Source organism: Mastigoproctus giganteus, chromosome 9 (assembly GCF_048544385.1).
Source record: "Mastigoproctus giganteus isolate SK-2022 chromosome 9, ASM4854438v1, whole genome shotgun sequence".
Classification (NCBI taxonomy): domain Eukaryota; kingdom Metazoa; phylum Arthropoda; class Arachnida; order Uropygi; family Thelyphonidae; genus Mastigoproctus; species Mastigoproctus giganteus.
In genome coordinates this window covers 126942345-126958724 of record NC_143583.1, presented here as the reverse complement: position 1 = coordinate 126958724, position 16380 = coordinate 126942345, and the positions used below count along the sequence as shown (strand labels likewise).

At 36.8% G+C, this 16380-nt stretch overlaps 1 protein-coding gene across 1 annotated transcript in view; it reads left to right on the top strand.

Moving 5' to 3' along the window:
- LOC150080708 (uncharacterized) overlaps positions 1–12858 on the top strand; it is a 116389-nt gene extending 103531 nt beyond the window's left edge. The window contains exons 7-8 of the mRNA XM_090381355.1: positions 1955–2396; positions 12693–12858. Coding sequence (XP_090237481.1) covers positions 1955–2396; positions 12693–12808 — 558 coding nt within the window. The 3' untranslated portion in view covers positions 12809–12858. The remainder of the gene's footprint in view (positions 1–1954; positions 2397–12692) is intronic.
- The last annotated feature ends 3522 nt before the right edge of the window (positions 12859–16380 follow it).

The following is a 16380-nucleotide window of genomic DNA, read 5'->3' as shown; positions in this document are numbered from 1 at the left end:
CGGTGTTGTACACAGAAGCACCATAAAGAAAAGAGACCGTAAGTGAGAAATCGTTTTAATAATACATGAAAAGAAGCAAAAGGTACATGGATTAAAGTAAGTGTTCGAAGTTTCTTCCACGGGCTACAATGCACGCCTCACATCTCCGACGCATGGACATCCGAACATTCTGGAATACTCCAGGCGAATTTCGAATTTCTTGAACAAGAACGCCAAGTTAGTAGGATGGATGATTACATGAACGCAGAGTTAGCCGATATGCATTTGGCGTACGGGGCTGCAAATTGTAGTGGGCCAGCCGCACAGCGTTTGTACGCGGAACGATATCCGACGAGGCGTATTCCCAGTCATAATTTCTTTGCAAGACTGCACCAGAGGTTAGCTGAGTGAGGTTCATTTGAAAGAGCTGACAGGGACAGGGTAAGAACAGCACGGACTCCAGCCGTCGAACAGAATGTGCTGCAGCATGTACAGGGGAATCCAAGAACGAGTACACGAAGTCTAGCAAACGCAGTCGGGGTTTCCCATTGCAGCGTCTGGAGGATTCTCCGAGAACAAGACATGCATCCGTTTCACGTGCAGCGTGTCCAGACACAGCAACCGGAGGATTATGCACCTCGTATTGCTTTCGCACAGTGGTACCTTGGAAAATGTGCTACAAATCCCCTTTTTCCTGCTGAAGTGTTGTTTTCCGATGAGGCATTCTTCACAAGGGAAGGAATTTTCAACACGCATAACGACCATATCTGGGCGGTCGAGAACCCGCATGCAATACGACGTCGTGCAGCACAGATTCGATTTTCGGTCAATGTATGGGCCGGTATTATGGGAGATCACCTCATCGGACCTTACCTGTTACCGTGTCGTCTAACCGGACCTATCTACTTGATCTTTCTGCAGCAAGTATTGCCACAACTTTTGAGAGATGAACAGATTTCTGCATCGACGCAACAGACAATGTGGTTCCAACACGATGGAGCCCCTGCCCATTATAGCGGAGATGTTCGTAACTACCTGGATGTCACATTTGGTCAACAGTGGATCGGACGTGGTGGTCCCGTGCGTTGGCCTGCTCGGTCACCCGACCTATCATGTCTTGATTTTTATTTCTGGGGTCATATGAAATCGCTAGTTTATGACACCCCTGTTGACAATGCTGAGGAGCTGGTTGCAAGAATCGCAGTAGCTGCCGAAGATATTCGAAATTCGCCTGGAGTATTCCAGAAAGTTCGGATGTCCATGCGTCGGAGATGTGAGGCGTGCATTGTAGCCCGTGGAAGAAACTTCGAACACTTACTTTAATCCATGTACCTTTTGCTTCTTTTCATGTATTATTAAAACGATTTCTCACTTACGGTCTCTTTTCTTTATGGTGCTTCTGTGTACAACGCCGCTTCAGGAAAGCATTTCCGACCCCACATTGCTATATGATTTCGAGTTGTCAGGATGTACCCTACCCCTCTTAGAAGTTCTGAAACGTTTAACTGAAACACCCTGTATATTCTGTCAGAATATTAATATTAGATGAATTTTACAGGACTTTTCTTCCTGTATAAAAAAAAAATGTCATTTTAGGGCCATCCGAGAATGACTCATCTTCCCATGTGCAATATGTCCATAAATTGCGTGTGTTCTCTGATAGATTTGTCTGTTTTGGTGGACAACAAACCCGAGTTTTCAGGGGAAAGAAGCTTTTCTATCCACTCCCGAGGCCGATTAACTCAACCACGGAGTGAAAAGTTCATAAACGTTTCTCACATCATTGACTAAATTCGAACCCGGGCCTTTCCCTCGATGTAGAGAAGCCGGCGATTATATCCAATATACTACCAGCGCGCTTTCTTCCTGTAGAATCAAAGTCACTATTATACTAAAACCATAAACTGTTATATGGCTATCTGTAATAATTTCGCCAAAGCACTATCTGATCTACGCCTTTTCTTCCATTTGTTAGGCTCCTCCAGTGAGGTTACAGGCTCCTCCAGATTCAGGTGCTGGTGGACGAACCCCTAAACATAATATCGACGTTGTCATCAATAGTCCGACGTCTGGGTGCCACTTACTAGCACCGAGTCCGAGTGGTACTCTTGAGTCACCCATCAGATCTCATCCTTCTACAGAGGTCAGTTTCATCTCGGAGGACATAAGCACGAAAGAGGCTGCTACCTGTATGATGAAGTCTCGTCAGAGTTTCGAGGAGAAAGAAAAGGTTGTCTCTGGTATGGTCACAGTTGACAGAGAAACGTCTCATTTTCAGGGATATAGTTCTGCTGAATGCATATATACAGTAAGGATCGTTGATGCAGCGGACTTCAGTCATCATGAACCAGAAAGGGAGCCTCTGCTGGGTTTGATTCCCAATAACCAGGATAATATTTACCTACAGAGGGCGCCATGTAAGTTTTTACTTACTTATTTGATTATATGTCATTATTAGGTATTTATTCAAAAATAATACATCCGTAAGAAACGGCAAAAAACAAAACTTTGCTAACCACAGGCGAAATGGTAGGTAAATAAGTACTAACCCAACTACGATTAAAATTATTTTCTGTCGACCTTAAAGTCCAAGGAGTGAAGATTTTGCAATTGCATTTGACATTTCCGCGATCGATATGAACGAAAAACTTCAAATCGCATTTAGTGTGATGTGATGTATTTTTTGGCATTTCCATTAGAACTTTCTTTCCTTCGGCTTGCGTTTATTTAATGTAATAGTAGTAATAGTAGTGGCATGTGATGCAAGAAAGCAAGTGTATGAGCTTATGCAGGATCAGCCAAAAAAAAAAAAAAAAAAAAATCGCACCATTCCCTCTAAATGCCTGTCCAGTTCCTCCTTAAATTTATTCAACCTATCAACTTCCACAACGACAGATGGAAGTTTGTTCCAGCAATTAATCACCCGCTGGCTAAAGGCAAATTTCCGCACATCTATTCTACATTTGTCTTTTCTTAATTTGAATTTATGCCCCCTTAGGTTCGTAATCTGAACAAGTGGAAGGATCCCATCAGAATTCAGCGTGCTCAACCCATTCAAGGCCTTATACACCTCAATCAGATCATCGCGCAGGTGCCTAGTCTCCAGCCACTGCAATTTGCAGAACTTAAGCCTCGCTTGGTAAGAGGATCCCTTCATTCCCTCACCAATCTTGTTGCCCCTCTCTGTACACGCTCAAGCAAATCTACATCCTTCCTAAAATGAGGCCTCCAGACCTGTATGCAGTACTCAGGGTGTGGCCTGACCATTGCCTTATACAGAGGGACAATCACCTCCTTTTCCCTGCTAGCAAAATTCCTATATATCATTGACAAAACCCCATGATCTGCCCTGTCAGCCTGTCTGCATTGCTCAGAAAACTTCATATCTGACTGCACAATTACTCCCAGGTCTTTTTCATTTTCTACCACCTTAAGTGTAGTACTACACAGTTGATGCGTTTCTCTGGGGTTACTTCGACCCATATGCAGTACTTTGCATTTGTCAAGATTAAACTTCAGTTGCCACTTTTTAGCCCATCTGCCCAAATTTTCTAGATCCTGTTGCAGTAGCACACTGCCATTACTGTCATTAACAACCCTGCCAACCTTTGTATCATCTGCAAACTTCGACACTAAACCTGATATATCTTCGTCAATTTCATTGATAAATATACAAAACAACAGTGGACCCAACACCGAACCCTGTGGGACTCCACTAATGACATTAGTCCACGAAGAGCAGCACCCATTGATTACCACCCCTCTGTCTTCTTCCACTCAACCATCCTTTTATCCATTGTAACAACTTACCCTTAATACCATTCTGCTCCAATTTGTACAATAGTCTTCCATGTGCAACAATGTCAAAAGCTTTTCCGAAATCCAAATATATGATATCAAAATTATTTTTTTCATTCAGTTCCTTTGTAACAACAACATAATATCCTATCAAATTTGTCAAACAAGACTTTCCCTTAACAAACCCATGCTGTGTCTGAATTATTGCTGCAGTCTTGTCTAGATGATCCTGCAATGCATCTTTAACCAGTGACTCAATTATTTTACCCGGAACAGAAGTTAAACTAACTGGTCTTTAATTACTCGTGTCACCCTTCTATCCCCCTTTGTGAATTGGGGATACATTTGCACATCTCTGGTCCGTGGGGACCTCCCCTGAGTCCAAGGATGCTCTCATAATTATGGCTAAGGGTTTGCTTACTTCCTTTGCCGCCTCCTTTAATATAACTGGATAGATCCCATCCACCCCAGTTGCCTTTCTTATGTTTAACTTCAACAATTTCTCCTCCAGTTTGCTCTCAGTTATTACAAAATCATTAAGCACCCTACTACAATTTGATAACCTTCTGCCATTTTCAAACCTTAATAACTCCTCATGTGTGAATGTAGATGCAAAATACTCATTCAGTTTGTTTGCTATCTGAGCAGGATCATCAACAGTCGAACCATCGATATCAAGTGGACCAATCAGATTCATCCCCTTCCTTTTAGAGTTTATATAAGTAAAGAAATCCTTGCTGTTTTTCTTAGCATCCCTGATGGTAATAATATCTTTAAATAAATCCCACATCAGTACACTGTGATCACTGCCACCTAGTGGGTCCTTTATCTACAAATTCTTAATAAACGAATGATCACTGCTGATAACCAGATCAAGAGTATTACCCTCTCTGGTTGGCTCTCGAATATGCTGCTGCAGAAAAGAATCATCCAATAAATCCACAAAAGTCTTACTAGTGTGCGAGTGAACAACCCACAAGTTGCAGTCAATATCTGGGAAGTTAAAATCCCCCATTATAAGACATTCCGATTTACTAGCCCACTCTATTTCTCTGTACAATTGTTCATTGTACTCATTCGAGTCCTTAGACCTATAACACACTCCTACTCTTATTTTTGCTTTCGCAGTGCTTATGTCACACCAAACCGACTCAACAGAAATGTAAAAAATGTAATTTAGAAATGTAAGTGAATAATGAATATCTGATATATTACGTTGAAATGTTCAAATACAATAAAATATATTTACTGTCACTATTATAAATGGTGTTGTACAGACATCTATAAATGGTGTTTGCGTTTCACTTTATCCGGAACGTTAACATTAAATTGTATTGAACGCTACTGCACACCGTACTTTTGGTTGTTCTGAAATGTGGTAAATTACTGCGTACTAAATTGCCACTTTAAATCCAGTTTGCAATATTGTGAAATTGTTGTTAAGAATGGAAACTGTTCGTCTTTGATGGGTACAAAAAATCAAGAGGCAAGCCAAGAGAGAGAGAGAGAGAGAGAGAGAGAGAGAGACAGAGAGACAGAGAGAGAGAGAGAGAGAGAGAGAGCAATGAAAATACAAAGCCAGATGCTCCTTCTTTGTTTTCAATTAGACGAAATGCAGTTCGGCAGTAATTTGAAAAGGATAAATTCGTTTGCGAATGGCGGTCAGAGGTGATATTTAACCATAACTGTAACATTCAGAGAATTTCAGATATATTATTTCCAAACACAGCTGATGTCTGAAAAACTTTGTGGAGTCTAAAACACCATTTATAGGAGATGTCTGTACAACACCATTTATAATAGCGACAGTAAATATATTATTGTATTTGAACATTTCAGATAGTCATTATTCACTTACATTTCTAAAATTATGATAGTGATAATGGTATATAACACAAAGCAAATAAGGTGTCGTATTTATTATTGTTGTCTTCCATCCCTTGAGAATATTTACAGTATTCCGAAGCGTGCTGAATTTATATATATTTTTTAATTTGTTTAGTAGGCTTAAAGTCTATGACCGTAATATACAATCTGGCACATTGGAAAAAGGAATATTTCGTAAAATCAGCCTAGTATATGATGTAATCTAACATCAACTCGTTTTTTTTACATTTTCAAGTCTTTCCATAAACATAATTATTCATTAACTTGTAGAAATCTTTCTGAAATGCGATATTAGCTTTAGTTCTTTTATTTATATTAAAATCTATGTATGATTTTAACCGGTTAGACTGCTTACTCTATATATTTTTGTCAGTTTTAGTCCTAATTCTAAATACTTCTTCGAGTTGCTATAATGCAATACGTACTTCTTCTTCGAGTTGCTATAATGCAATACGTACTTTTCTTTATTATATAATGTAGTCATTAATTCTGGATATTTTTTTATTTTATACTTGCACGTTCAGGAGCTAAGGTAAATCATTTTGTTAATCGTGTAATCCTTTAGATTATTGCAATCTACCCATAAAATATATCCAATTTCACAATAATCAGGTATTCGAGTTACATCTGTATTTTATCTACCCATTTAAATCTACCATAAGGTACATTCACTCATCGCCCATCTATATAAATTATTTGCGTCTAAGTACATTAAGAATGTTGATAATTCATTTTTATTAAAATCTTTTGGATATTTATTATTTGTTTTTGCATATCTAGTACAATTAATTCCACCTCTATTTTTCTCAATCATTAAGTACGTTTCGTTATCAGTAACTGTAATTCAATGTTTGTCATTTTTAATATTGCATTCCAGGATAAACTAAAAGCTGTAGAATACCAAGCAAGACCTAATTTATAGACATTTAAACAAACATCTCTAAAATTTTCAATTATATCAGCTAATAACAACACATCAGTTTTTAAACACAAATCAGAATATTCACCCATGTTTTTTATGTTAAATTCGTTCCAAACGTTTTGTGCATGAATGTAATCTTCTTCAGATATATCACTTTCGTTTAATACGCTATAATTTTTTCTTTTTCTGGTAATTTAGTCTCCACATTTTTCTAACGAGTTCATATAATCACAGGGGTATATACCTTTGCTTATCACGAAATCTAGCTTATCTTCTGAATACTATTTCATTATGTTTTTGAACTGATCTTTTTTAAGACTACCAGAAAGCTTATATATACTAATTCCCATAAATCTGAATGAATCTATAAATCTCAAATAATTTTCGCATTATAATATTAATTAAATTTTCTCTATTTAAATTTGTATTTTTATAAATTTGTAGTATTTACAAATATCTTTTAAGTTTCTAACAGTCATTTGACTATTAAGTCAAATGACTTAGAAACTTTAAAGATTTTTAAGAAGATTCCTTCAAAAGATTCTAAAGGAACTCTTCCGTTTGGCACGGGTTGAGTTCCTATTTAGATATCTTCCTCCATTGCTGTCGATCTCTTGAATCTTGCATTATTTGTTGATAACTCTGAAAGCCTGTGTTTTTCTTTAGGCATTGGAGCATTCTGTTTTGGCTCTTCCTGGTGATCTATTATCTCCAATTCTTTCTGTCAGTACTACATTAGACAGCCTGTGTTGTTTCATCCTGTTCACATGTCCAAACCACTGAAGTTGTTTTTTGTAGATCTGCTCTATTATTCTGGGTTCAAAATTTAGATCTCTCCTTACTTGTTCATTAGTTTTATGTTCTCTCCAATTTGTTTTATTGATTTTCCTTAGACATCTCATTTCAAACGACATTATTTTTTGCCTTTATTTCTTATTTATTCTCCAATTCTCTGATCCATAAGTTGCTGTGGGTATGATGACAGTTTCATATAGTTTAAATTTTAGGCTATTTGAGATTTTATTGCTCTTCCATATGTTTTTGAGTTTGTTCATGTTTGTCCATCCGATGTTCAGTCTGTGATTAATTTGGTCAATATTACTTATGTTTCCGGTTATCAGAGAGCCCAGGTATACAAATTTTTGTACTTGTTCTATTTGTTGATTTTGGATGTTTATGTTTGTCTTCTATGTTTTTTTCCGATTTGCATTACTTTGATTTTATTTATATTAATATTAATTCCATAATTGTTGCTTGCTTTATCGATGTTTGTTAATATTTCTTTTAGTTGTTCTTTGGTTTCTGTTAAAATCACAATATCATCTGCATATTTTATGTGGTTTATATTTTTTCCATTTATTATTGCGCCTCTTTTTTCTTCAATTGATTTCATTAGTTCTTTTAGGTAGATATTACATAGATATGGAGATAAAGGGCATCCCTTGATGACTCTTTTCTCTATTTCAAATTTATCTGTCTTAAGGTTGTTGAATTTTACTATTGCCCTTGTATTTTTGTAGAAATTGTTTACAAACATGATTATTTCATGATCAAGTGGGATTTTTTGTAGTAGCTTCATTAAATTTTCTTTGTTTACAGAATCAAATGCCTGCTTGAAATCGATGAAACACAGATAAAGAGGTTTCTTCTTATTCCAATATTTTTCTGCAATGATACTTAGTGTGAAATTTGGTCTATTGTTAATCTGCCTTTTCTAAATCCTGCTTGTTCTTCCCCTATTGTTTCTTCATATGTTTTAAGTATCCTATTTTGTAAGATCCTTATAAATATTTTATATATATATGGTGGGTAATTCTGACAATTTTCTTTATCTCCTTTTTTGTGTATAGGTACTATTATTCTACTTTTCCAGTCTTCTGGTATATCACCTGTAAATCAAATTAGATTAAAAATTGTGCAAGGTGTTTTAACATTGCATCGCCTACGAATTTCCATAGTTCTGATTGGATACCATCATTTCCGGGTGCCTTGTCATTCTTCATTTGGCTAATTGCTTTCTGAACTTCTTTTGTTATTGAGGGTGCTTTATCTCTTCTATTATCTAAGGCAAGAGCGTTTTTTCCTTCCCCTTTGAACAGGGTTTGATAATATTCTTTCCATATTTTTTTTAATTTCTTGCGTGTTTCCTGTTTTTATATTGTTTTTATTTTTCATCGTCAGTGTTTTCGGGATGTATGTTTTAGAGAGTTCCTTTATAACCCGGTAAGTTGTTTTAGAGTCGTGACTATTTTCTTTTGTTTAGAAGGTTTTTCCTTTGTCTTTTTCCATCCATACATCTAAAATTTCTGCTGTAATCCAAGGATTATTTGGTTTTGGTTTTGTTCCCAAGGTTTCTAAGGCTGCATCTTTAGACATTTGTTTAGTTTTCTCCCATACATTTCCCACAGATATTGAATAGTTTATATCTTTTAACTTTTCTTGTTGTGTTTTCCCATAAATTTCCCTTATTTTGTCTTCTTCAAATCGTGATATATTTAATGTTGCTCTATTGTTCTTTGGCTTCGTATTTTTAAATTTCCATTTAATTGTTGCTGCTAGCAGTTCATGGTCGGTGTCAATATCTGTACTTCTAAGTGTTTTAACATTTTGAATGGATGATTTCCAGTTGTTATTTATTAAAATGTAGTCGATACAGTTTTTTGTATTTCCATCTGGTGATGTTCATGTATACTTATGTTGAGATTTGTGGTAGAACAGTGTGTTGGTGATGAATAGTTTATTTTCTTTGCAGAAGTTCAAGAGTTCTCCTCGCTCATTTCTATTTCCTATCCCGAACTTTCCTAATACGTCACTGAAATCTGTCGAAAAGCCTCCAACTTTTGCATTAAAGTCTCCCATTATTATTAAAATATCTTTTTTGTTTGTGTTATCTATGGTTTCTTGTAGGTCTGAATAGAAGGCAGCTGTCTCTGTATCATCATGTGAAGAGTCTGGGATGTATACCTGGATTATTTTTATGAAGATTCCTTTTTCTTTACCTTTTATTCTTAAACTTATCATTCTTGAGCTGCTGTGTGGGTGAATTTCTATTATTGAATTTAATAGATATTTCTTTACTATGAAAGCGACTCCTTCTCTATGTATGTATGTTGTCTTTTCTCCCTGAGTAAAATATTCTTCCTTCTCTCATATCCAGTGTTCCTTTTTCTGTCCAATGTGTCTCTGACATTCCTACGATGTCCATTTGACCTTTTTGAATTCTTCTTCTACCAATTTTATTTTTCCGGACTTGTAAAGCGATCTTACGTTTAGCGTTGAGATATACATTTGAGTTTTGGCTGATCATATTGCTTTCTTCACAGCCGTTCTCCATAGTATAAGAACAGCCTTAGATCTTAATGTACGTTATCCAATTAAAAAAATATGAAATAATAAAAACAGAAAATGAGATAAAGTAATTAAAGTAATTGTTCACATAAATGAATTTAAAGTGTTTTTACCGAGTAAATTCAATAACGCGTAAAAATATTGACGATTACAATAAGATGAAAAATGAAACAAATTTATAAAGGTATGGAAAAAGTTGGAAAACTCATATAATTTATTTCGAAGCAGAAAATATAAATGCAAAAATAGATTTAAAAAAAAATAAATAAATGTATTAACAAGGGAGACAACATTTTAGTCATTTTTGCTTAAACCTACAATATTTTCTTTAAAAATGTAAATAATTTTAATTTTTCGATTTTTGTAGTTTATTTTAGGAAAATGAACGATTTTGAGGGAAAATACGGTTTTAGAGCGTTTTTTGTGTTTGTAAAAGTGGGAAAGTGTCCTAGAATCCCCATTTTCTATAATACTATTATGTTTTAAATCAGTAAAGATTTTTACATCATCTTCGTAAGTAAACAACTACTAAATAACATATTTTTCGGTCTAAACAATTTTAGATTTCAACTAAACATTCCCTGTGGCGAAGCAGGAGTCGTGAGTATGAAAGGTTTCTTTATGCCATTTACAAAAATAGATCAAACTTATCTAAATATTTCGGACTGATCTGGACATCGCTATCAATACTAGACTCCAGCTGCGACTACTGCGGTCATTTCGCTTATAAAAAGGAAAATATACGTGTGCAATTTATAGAGAGATAAAGCTTACACTTACAGGACCAATAGTTGCCTACTGATCATTACAGGAATAACGCATAACTGAAAAAAAAATCAGTTCAGTCATTCTTCACAAAACCCTAGTAAAAGACAAAGTGAATCTAAATATTGACCATTAGAAAGAGGGTTCGCTTGGGCTGTTTAAAATTAGCAACAAAATTGCTAAGCTCCTGATAGGTCAGTACATTATGTCTATTAAATACATGTATTCTATGAATTGTCGGGTTACCTTTTATGAAAGTTCATGGATTTCCGGAAGAAAATTCCTTGCAAACATAGGCCAGAGAGAGATTCACATGGATGCAATGTTTTAAAAGCCCATAAAAATTCCCCTCCCTTTGACAAGAATCGAATCCAGACTTTTTCCATAGAATATCGAAAAAGAGCAGTCGTAGCCAATGTGCTAGACAACGAAGGCTACTATATGAAGCCAACTCACATACATGCTAAATGCGTTTACTTACATCTATGCAAAGCAAATAAAGATGATGAGAATGTTGATAGCAATAAACATGGATCATTTTGATATCAATTATCATGGATCATGTTAATATCAATAATCATGGATCATGTTGATATCAATAATCATATATATCATGTGTATCAACAATCATGGCACATTTCGCATAATTTGTAGCGGCTACATTTGACTGAAAACTTTTACACGTGGTCTTCTTAATGCTAGGAAAGATCTTTAATGTGTTCATCGAATTTTCATGAAATTTGTCCTAATTCTTGCATGATGTATATTATTATGTAGCCTCCGATGACACTGGTCGGTCTCATAGCTTTGTCCTTAATCGCTTAATGAACGAGTACATTCAAAAAATTTCCAGAAATATATCATAATAAACTATACAGAGATAAACGAGGACGAAATACATCACTCATGAGGTCATCAACCTTCCGAGTGACCGGGTGATAAATATCACTGGGAAAATAAAGGCAATGATATTTAAGAAAAGAACTGGAGAGTAACTGCCAATACCGTTCCCCTCGCCAAAGAGGTACTCTATCGCTCAATTTTTTGTTTTGCTATTCGCTTTCACTGTTAACGGTTCACTGACGGCCAAAGAGATTCGCTGTTTGCACAGTTCTCACCTCCCCCCCCCCGCTAAGGTTCAAGTACGTTGTCTTAACAACTCGAATCTTAGAATAAATGAATTAGTTTGTTAAGCGTTATAGTTACATCGCCTTCCAAATAGCCGTAGGAAAACACGACTACCCGGAGGGCGATGGCGTCTCGCCAAACCAGAATGCATCAGATGAAACATTAATTTTAGACAGTCGTTATTACGATGAGAATTTATTTGCAAATTTAATTCTTGAAACGTAAATGCATTAAATGTGTTTGTATTCATTAGGTGCGTCTCTACCGTGTACTGATCCCATACAAGAAACTTGCTACCACTCTCCAAACGTCCATGCACACAAAATGCACCGGTACTTTTTTCGCAATCCACAAATGATGACTGATCGAACACATCGCATTATTTATGTACAGTGGACAGTCAGTGGATTCTGAAGTTAAGCCTAACGGGAGTTTTTTCACGCAACTAATCAAAAACGCTGGCGTTATCATATAAAAAACTTAGAAATATTTCTCGTTGCATCTGTTTGGCCAAAACAGGTCAGAAAGAAATATGATTTCAGAAATAAGAGTAATATGAAAATAAAATAAGAAAATTATGAGAAAAGGTAATATGACTTCCCATTTACGTGATAATGCATCGATCGTATTCCTAGATTAAATAAGACTCAGAACCATAAAAACTGTATATTATACAGTACTTATATATGTAAATACCATGGTATTTACATATGTAAGTATTGTATTAGTTTAATTTTTCTGGAAACTAACTTCATTTAATGATCACGTCAAGAGAAGCTTACCTTAATTTAATATTTCAGCGGATTTAATATTTGACAATTTGTTTCACATACTAACTGGTATTTTTTATTCCGTTTCATTACAGTTAAAGGATGGAATTTGTCGTCGTTACCTTTGGACCGTACCTATAAAAGAGAGAGAATTTCTACAGAAAAAGATCTGGTCAATATAGCAGCAAGAAAGATATGCTTGGCTGCGTGAAGGAAAAAAATGACTACAAAATAAAACGCCCCCTCGTGTTTCAGGCTCAAATATCAGTCAGTTGTTGTACAGAGAAAAAAAAAAAGAAAGGAGAGAGAGAAAAAAAATAAAACCTTTTACCGTATACGGCTGTGTTGTAAAATTTCTACTAATAAAGTCTCTTATCTGAGGATAATGTTGTTTATTCAGAGAGTTCTGTTTTCTTTCTACCTATCTATTAAAATGATAATAATATAGTGTTCAACTTATTGTTAAAAAATATGTATATATGAACATTAAAAAATAAAAAAAAATCCTACAGGAGAAAGTTGAAAATTTTGCTGCTTTTAAAGTACGATTACAGAACATGAGACAGAGAGAGAGAGAGAGAGCTTGTTTCAACATGACAACGCACTTCTCCACGTAAATCTGAAGATCAGAGAAGCAATCACAAAACTGCGATCGATGACACTTTTCTTATAATGTATTTCTCCATACGTGATAGTTTAGATTTTGCTTCTTTCGCAGCCCTCAAAGATGTTTGCTGGAAACAACTTAGGAATGGTACGTATATATACGAGTATAAGGAATGTTTTATAAATATTAATAGATTACGAAGAAAAGTAAAGGAGATAAAAAAAACTAAGAAATAAGGCAAAAGGAATATTATATATACACACTCCATGGTCAAAAAAATATGAGCCTTATATTCAGTATCGAATCGGACCGCCTTTGTTGCGAATAACAGCAAGTGCGTGGCGCAGCTTGAATTCTATTAGGTGTTTCAGTTGGTTTTGGTCTAATTGCAGCCGAATAGCACTCTCCAGCATCTCCTACACATTTTCAATAAGATTGAGATCAAGTGAATGTGAGCGCCAGGGAAGATGGCGAAAATCCTTGTCATGTTCTCCGCACCATTCTTGCACAATTCTGGTACGACGCGCTGTTGCATTTACATCCATAAAGTGGCCATCACCTTCGGGGAAAAAGGTGTAACATTTCAGGGTGCAGTAGATAGTGTATAGTGTGTTCGTGTCTAACGGCACCAGGGGTTTCCCCCATCTCCGCGTTGCTTTCATTGTAGGTTTACCAGTTCACTGTAAAGGCCAGAGATTTAAAAGTGTATGGATTTTGTAAGTGTAGTGTTGTGTTTCGTTGTTCTTCTGGCCCTTTAGCCGCTAGACCCCTGCTGGGGCCCAACGTTGTCCACACTATGCCTCGTGGAGGCAGACCAGGTACCCAGTAATTTTAAGTTTTCACTCTGGCAGGTCCTGCCACCTAATTTCCTGAGATTTCAGTGGCAAGGACCTATTAAAAAAAATAATAAAATAAATAAAAAATAAATAAATAAAAATAAAAATAAATAATAAAAATAATAAAAAAAAAATAAAAATAAAAATAAAATAAAAATAAAATAAATAAAATAATTTAATAGTATTGGGAAGTACTCGCTGAAAGGTAGGCCGAAGGGGTTTTCGTATGCATTTGGGATTTTGACAATTTTTTTTTTTTAAATTTTGACATCATATGGGGCATTCGCTAGTGTTTAGGCAGAGTAGAGGGGAGACTGAAGACAGGGGGGGAAAGCCAGAAATATGGAGCCAATAGGGAAGGTGACCCCAGGTCAAAGATTTAAATTTAGACTATGTGGGGTTACGCTGTGAAAGTGAACAGAGTAGGGGAGAGACTGAAGGCTGGGGGGAGGAAATAGGAAGTAAGGGGTCGATAGAGGAGGTGACCCCTGTGGTCAGTGGGGCAGGCCCATGTCCCACCAGGAGGAAAAGGAGGGCGAGGAGGGGAAGAGACAGTGAAACCATCTCCTTCCCTCTCCAGGGAAGTGGAAAGAAAGTACCGTGCAAGAGAGCACAGGTATAGCCTGTGGCGTTGGCAGCAGAGCTGCAATGAGGTCAAGTCCATGGTAGGTCTTCTATTTGAGTTCTACTTCTTCTAAAGAGATGTCGACTTCTAGGGTTGTAGGTCATTCCTGGGACAAGCCCTGTATTTGCAGTTCAGGTTGTTGAGGTTGTGCTTGCAGTCTATCATCAAGTTTTTCGGTTTTAATCTTCTTTCATTTAAAGAGGAGAAATGCTGGTTGGTGATATGTTTTGTCTTTGCGTTGTCATGGTTGAGTGGCATTTCCTCTTTTCCTCAGTGTATGGCAATTTGCTCCCTTCTTCTCGCGAAGAGGTCCTGGGCGAATCGTGACAATGCTTTATAATCCTCTTCGGTTTCAAGGAGGAGAAATTCTTGTCCTCTTGGAAGATATCTCACTTTTGCAATTAGAATACATCTCAGGTCTTCATATATGGGACAGTCAAACATAAGATGGTTCCAGTCTTCTATTTCTCCACAAGTGCAATGTGGGTTGTCTGTGAGTCTGAAGCCAGCGAGCTTTGCATTGAAGGGGCCATGCCCTGTTATTAAGTACGTTGTATGACGTCCTGGGAAGAACCATGATGGTGATTTCGGGTATGGTGCAGTAGATCTGATACAAAGCTGATGCACTCCATGGATGACATTCGACCTTCCACTTGTATCAACGGATCCAGTTCGTGCCAAAAAAAAATGTTCGCCATACTAGGGTATCCAAACGCTTAACAGGTCTTAATAGGGCAAGCAGGGTCCATCGATTCGTGAGGTTCTCCCCACACTCTCTGCCTACCATCAGTGGAAAACAGTGTATCGTGATTAAACTGACCACATGACTTTCTTCCATTGGTTCCCTGTCCAATCGTAATGTTCTCGGCACCACTGCAAGCGGATTTTTCTGTTTTCCTCTGAAACAAGTGACTTCCAAATAGGCAGGCGATTGCCAATACCCAAATTTGTTCAATTCCCTGCTCATGGTACGGGTTGAAAGAGGGTAGGCTGGGCTTAGTTGAATTTATATGTTATTTGCTGCACATTGGATGTCCTTTTTTTCCGTACAGTCCTCCTTAGAGTACGATGGCTTTGCCTTGAAGTGTTGTTTTTCTGCAAATTGAGATGTGGAAGAACCGTTTGCTTTCCACTCATTAAAAACATTTGAGATGGATGCCTTTTGAGAAACTAGTCATGTCTTTCGTTTCTTGAATCGTCACTCCCGCTAAACGTGCACCTACGATAAGATCTTTTTAAAAATCTGATACGACAATGCGTTTTCTCCATTCTAGCTTCAGATTACTGAAGTTGAACAGCTGTTGTTGTTGTTATTTGCTTTTTACGAGCATTAGCAACTAAGGCCATATTGCTCCGGGAATATGCAGTGGTCATTCCCTGACCTTTCCGCATCCTCCGTATTTGGTGGTGACGGGCTCGAACCCCGGTCTAATCAAGAAGCGTGTGCTACGCACTGCTGCTCCTTCCCACCTGGCTACGGAGGCGCCAAGTTGAACAGCCTGCTCAGTCTTTATACTCACCAAGGCAACACGACATCTTCCCATGTCACAATTTTCTTTGCATCTATTTGCATTTCTTCTCTCTCTGTGACTGTCTCCATACAAAAGTTCGCATTTTTATTTTATTTTTTGGCCAGTGTGGGTATACACTAGATAAGGAGAACAGGAACATATATGCATTATATATATTTAAGTTCATTTTTTTTGCATATTGAT